This window comes from Arvicola amphibius, chromosome 14, assembly GCF_903992535.2.
Source record: "Arvicola amphibius chromosome 14, mArvAmp1.2, whole genome shotgun sequence".
NCBI classification, from domain to species: domain Eukaryota; kingdom Metazoa; phylum Chordata; class Mammalia; order Rodentia; family Cricetidae; genus Arvicola; species Arvicola amphibius.
In genome coordinates, this window is record NC_052060.1 from 1,886,509 (window position 1) to 1,903,099 (window position 16,591).

Sequence of the window (16,591 nt, forward strand, 5' to 3'; positions counted from 1 at the left end):
GACTAGCATGCCTCTGCCTACCTAGTGCTTTTTTAACTTGGCTAATTCTGAAGATTTTTCCTAAATAGCAGGAGTGACATAGCTTCTTGAAATGTGGGTTTAAATTTCTTTCAGTTTGTGTTTTTTAATTTATATTTATTGTGTGTGTGCATGTCTGCATGCACATGCATGCCACAGTATGTATGTGTAAATTGTGGGAATGGGCTCTAGGGATCAAACCCTGGTTCTCAGGCTTGCTGGCCATCTTGCCAACCTTTAGTTGGTTAGTTTCCTTCAGATATTACTTTGTCAGTTTCCATGCAGAAATGTATGGTTTTCAACTCATAAGTCATTTTGGGAGCTTGGATATAGTTTAGTTGGTAAAGTGCTTATGTAACAAGTATGAGGCCTATATGTAATCCCTAACATTGGGTAAAAAGTTTACAATTTTTTTTTCATAACTAAAATCACTAAACGTAAGCTCACCTCAGTCTTGCCTTGTATCCAGGCTAACCTCAGACTCAAGATCCTCTTGCCTTGGCCTTCTTGGTGCTGGGATTGTAGGCACTTGTAAGCATGTGCCACTCTTCCCAGCATAAATCTTTACTTGTGATGTCTGGATTTTGATACATCATTTGAAAAACTTCCTTTTATCGAAAAAAAATTTTACTTATACTTGAGCAGTTTCATATCTATATAGAATATATTATCACATCCATCTCCAATGCTACCTTCCACTTAAACACATGCTCTATCTACTTTTATTCCTCTGTCTTCTTCTGCTTTAAGTGTGTGTGTGCCTATGAGTGTAGGTGTCCATGCTGGACAGAGGTGTAGGATCTCCCTGAAGCTGGAGTTAAAGGTGGTTGTGCCTACACACGTGAGTCCTGGGACTTGAACTTGAATCTTCTGCAAGAAGTCGTATGTGTTCTTAACTGGAGAGACATTTCCCTGTGGCCACCAATCCCTGTTTTAGTGGGTCTGTGATTGGTGTATAGGAAGGTAGGCTGTTGATTTGTGGGGCCTTGTGGGGTGGGGGAGGGATTTAATTTAGTATCCTGCCATTTTGCTTAAAGTGTTTATAAGTTCTCTGAGTTTTCTAAGGCTTTAGGGACTCGGGTATAGATTCCTGTCATCCACAGACAGGTACCTGACTTCGTTCCTCTTTGTGTCCTTTTATTTGCTGCCCATGTCTTAAGACTGCTGTATAGTGGAGAAAGTAGACATCGTTGTTTTATCCCAATTTTAGTAAAAATGCTTTGGAGTCGTTCCCCCATTATATAATGTTGGCTAAAGTTTGACATTTGTTTGTTTAGTTGGTTGGTTAGTTGATTGGTTTTTGAGACAGGGTTTCTCTGTGTTAGATCTTTAAAGATCTGGTAAAATTTACCATTGAATCCATTTGTGTCTGGTCTTCTTTATCTGAGATTTTGTTTTGTTTTAATTTGGTTTGGTTTGGTGTTTGGTTTTTCAAGACGGTTTCTCTTTATAATCCTGGCTGTCCTGGAACTTGCTTTGTAGACCAGGCTGACCTCAAACTCAGAGATCCTTCTGTCTCTGCCTAATGCACAGTTAATAAAAACTCAGAGACAGAAATTGGGGTTCAACCTGAAGACCAGAAAAGCAAAGCAGCCAACCACTGGCTCTTTACCTCATTCCTAAATGGCAATTCTGCCTCCAGGAATCTCAGCATGAGGTTGAGACTTTGTCTGAGAGCTGTCTCCTCCCGTTTTATAATCCTCTCTAGGTCTGGGATTAAAGTTGTGCACCACTGCTGCCTGGTTTCTGTGGCAAACTAGTGTGGCTACTGGGACTAAAGGTGTGTGTTGTAGCTGCTTGGTCTGTAAGGCTGGCCAGTGTGGCTGTTTTACTTTTCTGATTCTCAGGCAAGCTTTATTAAAATATAAATAAAATGGCACTACATCTGCCTCCTGAGTGCTGTGATTAAAAGCATGCACCAGAGTTTTAATTCCTGTTTTTTATCTCATTCTTAGAGATCTGTTTACAGTTTTAAACCTCATTTTCATTTTAATTAGTAGATCATAATACCTGTAGAATTTTTTTTTTTACTTCCCAGTTTAGTGTAAGGTAAGACTTAATGATATTCTGAATTTTATTAGTATCCATTATAATGGTTCTCTTTTCAGATCTGATTTTATTTTGGCCTTCTCTCTTTTCATTGTTTTAGTTAAGGATTTTTCTATCTTGTTAAGTAACCAATTTTTCAGTCTTAAAAGCTAATTTTTGGTTCTGTCTTTTTAAGACCAGTTTTTTTTTTTCTGTATATATTGCTTTTGTCTGTTTCCATTTCATTAATTTCTTCCCTAATCTTAATGATCGGCTGTTTTGGGGTTTTACCCTCAGGTATATCATTAAGTTGTTTCAGATTTCTATGTGGTGTTTGTTTTTTAATGTGAGTATTTAAAGTTATAAACTTTTCCTTTAGGACTGTTCTCATTTTATCCTATAGGAGTTGGTGTATGGTGTTTTTATTTGATTCTAGAAATCTTATGAATTTTCACTTTGGTCTCTTTGAGGACCTCAGCATTACTCTGTAGTGTGTTGTTTAATCTCCATGAGCTGTGTCCGCTCTGGTTTCTCTTAACAGAAACCCTGTTTCTGTTGCGCTTTGTGTCCTAGTCTCTGGTCTGTTTAGAGAAAGTCTCATGGGCTTCTGAGAAGAATGTGTATTCTGCAGTGTTGGAGTGGGTGAGTGCTCCATAGTTAGGGTCTCTTAGGTACCTTTTATTTAGGATATCACTTAATTCAGATATCTGTCTGCTTATTTTTTGTTGGAAACACCTGTCAGTTGGTGAGAGAGTAGGGTATGTGCTAGATGAATCTGTGACTTTACATCAATATAATTTCTTTCATGAAATTGGATGCACCTGTGTTTGGGGGGATATGTGTTTAGAATCTTAATGTCCTTTTTAATGGAATGTTCTCTTAATCGGAATAAGGTTTTTTCTTGCTAGTTTTTGTTTGAAGTCTATTTCTTCAGGAGATCATTGACACCTGCTTCATTTCCATATCTACTTGCTTGAATACCTTTTTCTCTCCTTTCAGACAAGATAGTGTCTGTCTTTTGTGCTAATATACGTTTCTTAGAGGTAATTGACAGATGGTTTCTGTTTTGGGGTCCAGTCTACTAGACTGTGTCTTCTGATCGGGGGTTACAACCATTAATCTTCAGAGTTATTTAAAGGTGTGTGTTGGTGTCTATCATTTTGTTGATTTTTGTACTGTTATTTTCCTCTTCCTTTCTTGCTGAATGGTTACAGTAGCGTGATTTATTCTTTCCTGTGGCTTCATGGATGGACTTGCTTTCCCTTCAAGTATTTCCTATAGAACCCCCTTTAGCCTTTTTTTTATGGAATGTTTTTATTTTTGATGAATAGTTGTAGTTTGTCAGTTGTCTTTTAGAACTTCAGAACATCTGTCCAGGCCTCCTGGTATTTACAGTTTCAACTGCGTGATCTGCTCTTTTTCTGACGAACATGCTGCGTGTGCCTTTCCTTTCCCACCTTTATTCTGTGTGCTTGGTGCTTTAGTTACAGCATACTGGGGAGGTAACTCTTCTGGTGTGCTTAGTGTCCTGAGAGCCTCCTGTTTCTACCTTGGTTTCTCTTCCTCACTTTTGAAAGTTCTGGGTTCTCGCTCTTTTAAAAATGCCTTAGGTTCTTCTCCTTCTATACTTATTACCCATAGACTTGAACTTTTCAGGGAATCACAGATTTTAGAATTCCCACTGCTATTTATTATTTTCTTTGTCCTTGTTGAATTGTTCCACTTCTCCCACCTGTCTTTCGAGACATTCTGTCCTGTCCTTGATCCATTCTATTGCTGAAATTTTCCACAGAGCCTTTTATTTGACTTATTGTGCTTTTCTTTTTTTCTTCTTCAGTTCCCCAATGAGTACAACTTTAATTAAAAATTGTAAACAGTACTACAGAGATATTTAAACTTTAAAATGCTACATCTTAAATTTAAAGTTCTAAGACCACATATAAAAGCCAATCAGGTGTGGTGGTGGTGGCGCACACCTTTAATCCCAGTGCTCAGGAGGCAGAGGCAAGAGGATCTCTATGAGTTCAAGGCCAGTCTGGTCTACAGTTTGAGTTCCTAGACAGCAAGGGTTAAACAGAGAAATCTTGTCTTGAGCCCCACCTCCCCAAAGCAAATTGGCCTGAGTTATAGAAACTGTAAAAAACAAAAGGATCTCTATTGTTTATAAATACATTTTAAGTATAAGAGTGTAAAAGCGGGGCTGGAGAGATGGCTCAGAGGGTAAGAGCACTGACCGCTCTTCCAGAGATCCCGAGTTCAATTCCCAGCAACCACATGGTGGCTCACAACCATCTGTACTGAGACATGGTGCCTTGCCAGCAGTGCATTGTATGCTTAATAAATAAATTAATAAAAAGAGTGTAAAAGCATAGATATTCAGAGAATTGGCTGGACAAGAGTACTCCCCTATCACAGTTTCCCTTTTGACTTCATGTGCAAGTTACTGGTTATGCTGTAGGGTGTGGTTGTTAAAGCACTAAAAGGCAGCCACATAGGGAGCTGTTGATTTTGCAGCCTCTGGTATGTGTGGAGATGGAAGGTTCTGAGTTCTTCCTGTTAACTCCTTTGGACCCTTATAGTCCCTCTTTTCTTCCTTCTAGTTCAATGTGTATAGAAGTTTTCTTCATTAGAAGTTTGTAAAAAAAAATTCTCTTTTTTTTTTTTGGCATTTATATGTGTGTTGGAGTAGCATTAATAAAAGAAAATAGAAACTCTTTTTCTGAATCCCATTTTCAACAAAATTGTTAAATTGCATGTAGTTCTTTATTTCTTTTTTGTATGGGTGGGTTGCAGAGTACGACTGATGAAATTATAAGCGGATAGTTAAAGCCAAAGCAGGGGAGCGTGGTAGCTTTTCATTTTCAACTCTGTTGATTATGATTGAGCAATTATGACAGGAATTATCAAACAAGTAGAAACTTTCCTAAGTACACTTAATAATGACCTTGGGGCTTTTGTTTGTTTTTTTCCCAACATCAAGAATTAAGAATTAATTAATTAATTAATTAAACATTAAAAAAACATTAAGAATTAAGAAGTAATTTTAAGTTTACTAAATCGAAAGGTGAGAAAGATTGCTCATTGATTAAGAGTACTTTCTGCTCTTGCAAAGACCCAGGTATGATTCTCAGCACCTATGTGACATTTACAACCATTGGTACTCCAGCACCACCTTTGGACTCGATGGGCATCAGACACACACCAGGTGCAAAGCATATATAGATGCAGGCAAATACTCATACAGATAAATACAATTTTAAATAAAAAGATTGCTGAACTGCTACATTTAAAAGAGGGGGTAAAAAACAAGTTGGTACAGTAAAGGAAGAGAACTTAAGGAGTGAGTGGGGATTTAATTAAAGACTTAAACATATTCCATGTCTGTGACTTCTTCCTCTGCTTCCATTGCACGTATTTTTGTTTTGAAACTATACTGTATTATTTATTTTTCTCTTACCTGAGTATTAAGATTTTCTTTTCAGTTTTTACATTTCATTGTCAACAGCCCTCCTCTTCCTCTTTGTCCATTATTATTAGTTAGTCACTGGTCCTGGGTCAAAGACTGGCGTGTCTGTTCGCTTGTAAATAGGATGTTACCCATGTACTATTTGTTTGGTTTCCAACTTCACTTTTTCTTGTTCTTTTTGTGTGGGCCTTGGCTTTTAACAGCTGAGCCATATCTCCAATCCTCACTTTTCCTAGAGTATGAAATGGAAAGGCTCTGCTTGTGTCCTAATTGTCATTTGTTTCATAGTGTACATCATGAGGTGAGAGTACTGTATATGTTTCTCGTTTCATTGTTGTTTTGCTAGTGGAAGTCATCATTGAACCAATTGTTAGAAGACACAGCTTCTTTAGTGCCAGAGATTTAAGGCTAAAAATCATCACTTTAGCTCAACAGTTTACATGCTAGTTTTCATAGCTGTTTAATCACAACTCTTACTTCATTTTAATAACTTGTAAATCATTTCAGAGCTGTTCACATACAGATCACTTATTAAGTGCATATTACAAATTAATTCTGAAATACAGCTGTATGATATTAAATGAAGTCTTCTGAGGGAGACTCAAGAATTAAATTCCTGTATGATAACAAAACCTAGAGCTTGTGTGTGTGTTTCAGGGGGTACATGTGCCACAGCATAATACTGTCTGATCTCACTTTTTAAGTGAGAACATGCTTGAATATACAATTCTACGTTATACCTCTTTCACAATTAGTAACTATGAGATCTCAGATTTGCAAGGAGTTTTGGAGTTCCTTTGAGTAAAAGGTTTATTAGAGTTAGTAATGCCATCGATAGACATGCAACATGGCAGTAACTCTTAGGAGAGAGTTCAAGATAAAGACTGAGAAACCCTTTGGTAGCACAAATAATAAAAACCAGGAGACAGATATTGAAGTTCAAGTTGAAGATCAGAAAAGCAAAGAAGCCAGTCACTAGATAGCCTTGAGTCCTGGGGCTAAGGTGTGTGCCACCACTCCCTGGCTTCTAGTAGTTTAGCTCTGCACTCTGATCTTCAGACCAGCTTTATTTGTTAGATACAAACAAAATATTACCACACAGTCACCACTGAGAACTTGAAGTCTGCTAGTTTGATGCTTGTAGACAAAGTCAGCTATGAGGGAGGAAAGAGAAAGAGGCTCTTGAAGATGAGCATGACCCAAGTGGTCCTGAGCCCCAGCCTGTAGGCAGAAGTTTCTGTCCTGCCAGCAGCTCCCAAATAAACACACTTTATTCATTACAAATGCTCAGTAGCTGAGGCTGGTTACTAACTAGTAACCCATTTCTATTAATCTTACTGCTGCTCCAAGGCTCGTGACTTTTACCTCTTCCCATTTTTTTGGGTCAGACTCATTCTCTTCTGGCTGGCAACTCCAGACTTCTTCCCAGCATTCTCTGTTTTGGTCACCCACTTAACCTTATTCTGTTCAGCTATTGGCCAGTCAGCTTGTTTATTAAACCAATCATAGAGACAAATATTCACAGTCTACAAAGGGATTATTTCACAGCGTAAATCTAACGGTCAGACCAGGTATCTTAGTTACTACAGAGACTCCATGACCAAGACAACTCTCATAAAAGAAAGCATTTAACTGGGGGCTTTCTTACAGTTTCATCATGGCAGGGAGCCTGGCAGCAGGCAAGTAAGTGTGGTACTGGAGAAGTAGCTGAGAGCCAATGGGGGCTGTTTTTATTGAAAACACCACATAGGGATTTCTAGAGAAATATGCCAAAAGACTAGACTAAACCAGAAACGGGCTCTTGTGGTCATTTTTCATGTTGGGAATAAGTTATAAAAGGAATTCAAGGCTCGTGATTGCTGTGCAGGTAAATAATTGACTGTTCCACCAGAGAACCAGAGTGCAGTTCGCAGAACCCACATTGGGCCGCAAGGAATCTGAAACTCCTGGTGTCTGTGAGCATGTTGACACACCTATTATCCCTGGAGGATCTTAACTTATAGGCTAAGCTGGATGATATATACATACCATCTCAAAATACCCTTCTCCCCAAAAAGCCTTTTTTTATGTGCTAAGAGTAGGGGGAATCTTACCTTTCTTCATTAAGTTATATAGCAAGAAAAACTTGCTGTTGAAGTTATACATGATAATTTAAATATCGATAATAACATTTTTCTATTGGTTACTCTTTTTGAGACAAGGTTAGAAGAGTACCTTGTGAAGCCAGTTAGGTGGCACATCTCCTAGAGCCCACATGGAGGTAGAAAGAGAGCACTAACGCCACAAAATTGTGCTATGGCCTTCACACATGTACATGGTCCCATGAACATGAGCATTCTAGGCACGTGCTCTTAGGAGCTACACCTCCAGCTCGTTTCTTGTCAAATTTATTTGGTTCTGAATGATATTAATATGATTACTTATTTTATCACAATATATCTAACAATATTTCAGAATATTCTCTCTCTCTGTGTGTGTGTGTGTGTGTGTGTGTGTGTGTGTGTGTGTGTGTGTGTGTGTGTGTGTAGGTGAGCATGTTTACCTCAGCACACACTTTTCAAGGTCAAAAGTTGATGGTGTGTTCTTTAGGTCTCTGCCTAATTTTTTGTGTGGTCTCCGGCTGAAACTGATGCTTACATCCCCAGGATCCTCCTGTTTCTGTCTTCAGTGCTCAGCTACAGGTATCACATCTGGCTCTTACATGAGTGCTGAGCTCCGAACTCAGATCTTGATGCTCACACACAGCAAGTGCCTTGCTCCCTGAGCCATCTCCCAAGTCCTCTTCTGTTGGTGACACGGTCTTAACTCTATAGCCTAGGATTAATTCAGATGCATGGAAATCCTCCTGCCTTACATGTGCCAGAATTAATAGATCTCATAACTACACCCAACTTAAAATATTTTCTGTAATACCATATTATTGATTTGTAGTTAGATATAGTTAGTTGCTTCTGTTATTTTGATAGAAATTTGGGTATTTTTTATAACTTTTAACCATATAAAATAACAACTTAAGTTGTCAAGCTTGGTGTCAAGTCCATTTACCCAATGACCTATCTTGCCTGGTAGATTTTTTTTTATTATGTATACAATATTCTGTCTCTATGTATGCCTGCAGGCCAGAAGAGGGCACCAGACCCCATTACAGATGGTTGTGAGCCACCATGTGGTTGCTGGGAATTGAACTCAGGACCTTTGGAAGAGCAGGCAATGCTCTTAACCTCTGAGCCATCTCTCCAGCCCCCTGGTAGATTTTTGTTGTTGTGTTGACTTTTAGAGGCAATCTCAATTTTTAAGACATGGCTCAGTCTGGCCTTGAACTGACTGGGCTCAGACTCATCGCTGTACTCCTGCCTCAGCCTCACAAGTGTTGAGGTTATAGTCATGTACCAATATGCTCCACTTAACACTAATTTTCTTAAAAATATTTTCCCAAGTCTAGAGAGATGGCTTAGTGTTGAAAATGCTTATTACTCTTTTCAGAGTACCTTAGTTTTTCCCCAGCACCTATTTTGGAAGGCTTACAACAGCTTGTAGCTCTTGCTCCAGGAAATCTTCTGGCTTGTGTGAGTCCCTGCATTAGTGACACACATGTGCATTTGTGTGTGTGTGTGTGTGTGTGTGTGAGAGAGAGAGAGAGAGAGAGAGAGAGAGAGAAGAGAGATGTAGTCAATTTGTTGGATTATAATGTAAAATTAAAGTGTTAGAAGATTTGCTCTATCTGAAACCTTTTTCTTGTTCAAATTTTAGGACCCTTCAAAACTGTACAAGAAAGCAGGTGATGCTTCAGCCATGGAATGCCAATCTGAAGAAAGCATCCATCTTCATTCACAGGGAGAAAATAACCCTTTGTCTAAGAAGCTTTCTCCGGTACACTCACAAATGGTGGATTACATTAATGCAGCACCATCTCTTGCTGGCGGACGGGATCCTGATGTAAAAGACAGAGCATTACTTAATGGAGGAACTAGTGTAACAGAAAAGTTGGCACAGCTCATTGCTACCTGTCCTCCTTCCAAGTCTTCCAAGACAAAACCGAAGAAGTTAGGAACTGGCACTACAGTAGGATTGGTTAGCAAGGACTTAATCAGAAAACCAGGTGTTGGCTCTATAGCTGGAATAATTCATAAGGACTTAATTAAAAAGCCAGCTCTTAGCACAGCAGTTGGGTTGGTGACTAAAGATTCAGGGAAAAAGCCTATGTTCAATGCAGCGGTAGGATTGATTAGTAAGGACTCTGTGAAAAAATTGGGAACTGGCACTACAACAGTATTCATTAATAAAGACTTAGGCAAAAAGCCAGGGACTATCACTACAGTAGGACTGCTGAGCAAAGATTCAGGAAAGAAGCTAGGAATTGGTATTGTTCCAGGGTTAGTGAATAAAGAGTCTGGCAAGAAATTAGGACTTGGCACTGTAGTTGGACTGGTTAATAAAGAGTTGGGAAAGAAATTGAGTTCTACAGTTGGCCTAGTGGCCAAGGATGTTACGAAGAAGATTGTAGCGGGTTCAGCAATGGGACTGGTTAATAAGGACATTGGAAAGAAATTAGTGAGTTGTCCTCTGGCAGGACTGGGCAATAAAGATGCCTTAAACCTTAAAACTGAAGCACTGCTTCCCACTCAGGAACAACTTAAGGCTTGTTGTAGTGCAAACATCAATAATCATGAAAGTCAAGAACTTCCTGAGTCTCTAAAAGACAGTGCCACCATCAAAACTTTTGAGAAGAATGTTCTGCGGCATAGTAAAGAAAGCATGTTGGAAAAGTTTTCAGTCCGAAAAGAAATTACTAATTTGGAGAAAGAAATGTATAATGAAGGAACATGCATTCAGCAAGACAATTTCTCATCTAATGAAAGGGGAGCCTTTGAGACCTCAAAGCATGAAAAGCAACCTCCTGTCTATTGCACTTCTTCAGACTTTCAGATGGGAGGTGCCTCTGATGCATCTACAGCTAAGTCTCCCTTTGGTACAGTAGGAGAAAGCAATCTTCCTTCCCCTACACCTACTGTATCTATTAATCCTTTAACCAGAAGTTCCCCCGAAACTTCTTCACAATTGGCTCCAAACCCGTTACTTTTAAATTCTACAGCAGAACAAATGGAAGAAATTTCTGAATCTCTTGGAAAGAACCAGTTTACTGCTGAAAGTTCTCACTTGAATGTTGGTCATAGGCCATTAAGTCATAGCATAAGTATTGAGTGCAAAGGAATTGATAAGGAAATCAGTGAATCAAAAAATACACATCTAGATATTCCTAGAATAAGTTCTTCCTTGGGGAAAAAGCCAAGTTTGGCTTCTGACTCTGGTATTCACACAATTACTCCTTCAGTTGTTAACTTTACTAGTTTATTTAGTAACAAACCCTTTTTAAAGCTTGGTACAGTAGCTGCGTCAGACAAACACTGCCAAGTTGCGGAAAGCCTGAGCACTAGTTTCCAGTCCAAACCATTAAAAAAAAGGAAAGGAAGAAAACCTCGGTGGACTAAAGTGGTGGCAAGAAGCACATGTCGGTCTCCAAAAGGACTAGATTTAGAAAGATCTGAGCTGTTTAAAAATGTTTCATGTAGCTCACTATCAAGTAGTTCTGAACCAGCTAAGTTTATGAAAAATATCGGAGCAGCGTCTTTCGTTGATCACGACTTTCTTAAACGCCGATTGCCAAAGTTGAGTAAGTCTACAGCTCCATCTCTTGCTCTCTTAACTGACAGTGAAAACCCATCTCATAAATCTTTTATTGCTCACAAACTTTCCTCCAGTATGTGTGTCACTAGTGATCTTTTGTCGGATATTTATAAACCCAAAAGAGGAAGACCTAAATCCAAGGAAATGCCTCAACTAGAAGGTCCACCTAAAAGGACTTTGAAAATACCTGCCTCTAAAGTTTTTTCTTTACAGTCTAAAGAAGAACAAGAACCCCCAATTTTACAGCCAGAAATTGAAATTCCTTCCTTCAAACAAAGTTTGTCTGTATCTCCTTTTCCAAAAAAGAGAGGCAGGCCTAAGAGGCCGAGGAGATCTCCAGTGAAGATGAAGCCGCCTGTGCTGTCAGTGGCTCCATTTGTTGCTACTGAAAGTCCAAGTAAGCTAGAGTCTGAAAGTGAAAACCATAGAAGTAGCAGTGATTTCTTTGAGAGTGAGGATCAGCTTCAGGATACAGATGACTTAGATGACAGTCATAGGCAAAGTGTCTGTAGTATGAGTGACCTTGAAATGGAACCAGAAAAAAAAATTAGCAAGCGAAACAATGGACAATTAATGAAAACAATTATTCGCAAAATAAATAAAATGAAGACTTTAAAGAGAAAAAAACTGTTGAATCAGATTCTTTCAAGTTCTGTAGAATCAAGTAATAAAGGAAAAGTACAATCCAAACTTCATAATACAGTATCAAGTCTTGCTGCCACATTTGGCTCTAAATTGGGCCAACAAATAAATGTCAGTAAGAAAGGAACCATTTATATAGGGAAGAGGAGGGGTCGGAAACCAAAAACTGTCTTAAATGGCCTTCTTTCTGGTAGCCCTGCCAGCCTTGCTGTGCTTGAACAAACAGCTCAGCAGGCAGCTGGGTCAGCACTAGGACAGATCCTCCCTCCCTTACTGCCTTCACCTGCTAGTAGCTCAGAGATCCTTCCGTCACCTGTTTGCTCTCAGTCTTCTGGGACTAGTGGAGGTCAGAGTCCTGTTAGTAGTGACGCAGGCTTTGTTGAACCTAGTTCAGTGCCATATTTGCATATGCACTCCAGACAGGGCAGTATGATTCAGACTCTTGCAATGAAGAAAGCTTCCAAGGGGAGGAGGCGATTATCTCCTCCTACTTTGTTGCCAAATTCTCCTTCTCATTTGAGTGAACTCACGTCCTTGAAAGAAGCTACTCCTTCCCCAGTTAGTGAGTCTCATAGCGATGAGACTATTCCCAGTGATAGTGGCATTGGGACAGATAATAACAGCACATCAGACAGGGCAGAGAAGTTTTGTGGACAGAAAAAGAGGAGACATTCTTTTGAACACATTTCTCTGATTCCCCCTGAAACATCTACTGTCCTGAACAGTCTTAAAGAAAAACATAAACACAAATGTAAGCGCAGGAGTCACGATTATCTCAGCTATGATAAAATAAAAAGACAGAAACGAAAACGGAAAAAGAAATATCCCCAGCTTCGCAATAGGCAGGATCCAGACTTTCTCGCAGAGCTAGAGGAGCTAATAAGTCGTCTGAGCGAGATTCGGATCACCCATCGCAGCCGTCATTTTATCCCCCGAGACCTCCTGCCCACTATTTTTCGAATCAACTTTAATAGCTTCTATACACATCCTTCTTTTCCCTTAGACCCTTTGCACTACATTCGGAAGCCTGATTTAAAAAAGAAAAGAGGGAGGCCCCCTAAGATGAGGGAGGCAGTGGCAGAAATGCCATTTATGCACAGCCTCAGTTTTCCTTTATCTGGTACTGGATTTTATCCTTCCTATGGCATGCCTTACTCTCCTTCACCCCTTACAGCTGCTCCAATAGGGCTAGGTTATTATGGAAGGTATCCCCCCACTCTTTATCCACCACCTCCATCTCCGTCATTCAGCACTCCACTGCCACCTCCTTCCTATATGCATGCTGGTCATTTATTGCTCAATCCTACCAAATACCATAAGAAAAAGCATAAGCTCCTTAGACAGGAGGCATTTCTCACAACCAGCAGGACGCCTCTCCTTTCCATGAGCACCTACCCCAGTGTACCTCCTGAGATGGCTTATGGTTGGATGGTGGAGCATAAACACAGACACCGTCACAAACACAGAGAGCACCGCTCTGAGCAACCCCAGGTTTCCATGGACTCTGGCTCTTCCAGATCTGTCTTGGAATCTTTGAAGCGTTACCGGTTTGGAAAGGATACTGTTGGAGATCGATATAAACATAAGGAAAAGCACAGGTGCCACATGTCCTGCCCTCATCTCTCTCCTTCAAAGAGCTTAATAAACAGAGAAGAACAGTGGGTTTCTCGAGAGCCTTCGGAATCGAGTTCTTTAGCCTTGGGATTGCAAACGCCTTTACAGATTGACTGTTCGGAAAGTTCCCCAAGTTTGTCCCTTGGAGGATTTACTCCCAGTTCTGAGCCAGCTAGCAGTGATGAACACATGAACCTTTTTACAAGTGCAATAGGCAACTGCAGAGTTTCAAACCCTAACTCCAATTGCCGCAAGAAATTAACTGACAGCCCTGGACTCTTTCCTGTGCAAGATACTGCCCAGAATCGGCCTCTCAGAAAGGAAGCCCTGCCTTCCAGTGAAAGGGCAATTCAAACATTGGCAGGTAAGAGGGGTATTTTGTTGTCTATTATTTGTGTTAACAGGAATAAATTATTTTCCCACTGCTTTCTTGATTCATATACTTAACCGTTTTCTTAAATTTATACTTTATTTTTGTTTCTATATATTTTGAAATCCTCAAAGTTTCTATTTTACTTAGATGTAAAAAGTGAGGAATATCTTTGTTCTACATTATATTTATTATTTTTTGAGAAGCATCATTTAAAAAAAACTTTGGAAACCAGGAAAAATGCTCCAATTCTTTACACAAATGCTTGTGCTTCGTTCCTTAATCAAGAAATGGCCAAGACACTTGTATGGTAGTCAAGTAATTGCAAGTGCGTCTATGTTCCACAGAATTCCCATGTCTCAGTAGAGGAAAACTTTTGAGGACTAATTTTTCCTCCAAGACAGTGTAACAGTCCTGGCTGTCCTGGAACTCACTTTGTAGGCCAGGCTGGCCTCAAACTCACAGAGATGCGTCTGCCTCTGCCTCTCAAGTGCTGGGATTAAAGGTGTGTGCCACCACCATCTGGTTTCAGGACTAAGACTGGACTTAGTATTCAGAAAGGCTTTATGTTCCAGATTACTTTTAGGTATCTTCATCAAAGTTATTTCAATTAGATATAAAAAGACATGAACGATACCCAAATCATTCTCTTAGAAAAAAATTTTTTTGATATGAGAGAAGATAGAAATAAAACTGAAGTCATTGCTTATGCAAATAAAGGATATGCATACCTTAGCAATTACTATAATCTTTAAAGGGTTTGTAAATTAACTATAAAGTCTGATGCTATAAGTAAATTTTATATGTGTATTTCTGTCTGATTTTCTAGAGATAACTTGGGCAGGATTATTAGAGCTGAATGATACTGTAATGCTCACCATAGTGAGCAAAGAGCAATTCATTTCTATCCTTATTCTTTTAAAAGGGTAAAAATGTGTATATTGGAGAGGAAAAAGACCCCTCAGGGACCAGTAGGGTTTTTTCTAATTTCTTTATTCAGTGAAATTGGAAAAATCAAAATCTGTCTTAGTAGATTAGGCAAATTTACTTCTTAAAAATGTAGACCCAAAGGGGGGTTGGAGAAGTTGCTCACCACTTTAGACCAATAACTGTTCTTACAGAGGGTCCAGATTTAATGATTCACTTTGTAGCTCCAGTTCCAGGGATCTGACAACCTCTTCTGCATAGGCACCTACCGTGTAAATGGTGCGCAGACCTACATGCAGGACAGACACTCAAATACCTAAAAGTAAAATAAAATTTTGTTTTGTTCTATTTTGAGGCCTTTATGTACCCCTGGCTGTCTTTGAACTGTGTAGACCAGGATGGCCCTACTCAAAGAGTACCCACCTTCCTCTACCTCCCAGTGCAGGGATCAAAGGTGTTCACCATTACCACACCCTGGGTAAAATATTTGTTTGTTGTTTATCTGTCTTTTGAGGCAGGGTCCCACTACGTAGCTCTGGCTGTCCAGGAACGAATGCACTAAGTCTATCTGGTTGAGCTGAAAATCACAGAGAACCCGTTCTCTGATGAGTGTTGGGATCAAAGGTGTGCACCACCATACCGCCTGGCTTCCTTTTATTTTTTAACCGCCAGGAGGATTTTTGTTTCTTTGTTTTTAATTTCTTGTTAGTTTACTTTTTTTTTTTTTGGTTTTTTGAGACAGGGTTTCTCTGTGGCTTTGGAGCCTGTCCTGGGACTAGCTCTTGTAGATTAATTTTTCTTGTAGACTAATTTTTCCTCCAAGACAGTGTAACAGTCCTGGCTGTCCTGGAACTCACTTTGTAGGCCAGGCTGGCCTCGAACTCACAAAGATCCGCCTGCCTCTGCCTCCCGAGTGCTGGGATTAAAGGTGTGCACTACCACTGCCTGGCCACCAATGCTAGTTTTTGGATATTAAGTATTGTACTTTTGGAGCCCTTGTTTAGAATAGGGATTGGGATGTACATTTCATTTTTCTATGTAAGAGAAGGATAATAACAGAAATTCTACTCAGTTTCCCTCTTGTGAAGTTGGGTGTGCTGGTGCATGACTGTAATCCTAGTGCTTGGGAAACAGCAACAGGAAGATCACTACATGTGTAGCAAATTCCCAGCCAGGCAGAGCTTTATTGTATGAGCTTATCTTCAAAGTACAAGAAAAGAGGAAATTTTGTTTTTGTAATAAAATGTACAAAAGAGGGATTATAGGATTCTATAAAATGAGGGGCCTAATTCAGAGAATGGCTTGTTGAGAAAAAGACGTAAAATAAAATAGGACACTCAGCATTAACGTTTCACTGGAGAAACAGAACACTGTACATACATTTATTCATTAATTTTCTCATTCATTGGTTTATTTCCAAAACTTGAGCACTGTTGTAGTTATTGGCATGTGATATTGAACAAAGACCTGATGCCTGACCACTTATCTTTGTCAGTGCAGGGAAGGAAGTCAGACAGCACGGGGCAAGCAGTGCGGATGACATAATTGAGAGAAGCGTGTGTTGTTGTTACTGCAGAACGGCTAGAGGGATGGGAGAGAACTACCTCCTGTCCAGTTAGCACAGCCTAAGGGTAAAAAAGTTGGGATGAGCAACCAGGGTGAAAAGTATATTTTGAACATCCTGAACTGAAAAGTAACTCAAACACAACTTCAAAAAAAAAATCTTGCTAGAAGAAGAAAGAATTTGAGAGACTGTAGCTCAGTGGTAGAGTACTTGCCTAACATGTATAAAACTTAAGGCTCTTTGCCCCCAAAGTCAAAGATATAAAGCAGAAGGATAA

The 16,591-nt window shown here is 39.5% G+C and overlaps 1 protein-coding gene across 4 annotated transcripts in view; it reads left to right on the forward strand.

Moving 5' to 3' along the window:
- Positions 1 to 16,591, forward strand: part of Ash1l (ASH1 like histone lysine methyltransferase) — a 147,716-nt gene that overhangs the window by 27,690 nt on the left and 103,435 nt on the right. For all 4 annotated transcript variants that reach the window (XM_038311135.1, XM_038311133.1, XM_038311134.1 and 1 more), the window contains one exon: positions 9,263 to 13,817. In XM_038311135.1, coding sequence (XP_038167063.1) covers positions 9,263 to 13,817 — 4,555 coding nt within the window. The remainder of the gene's footprint in view (positions 1 to 9,262; positions 13,818 to 16,591) is intronic.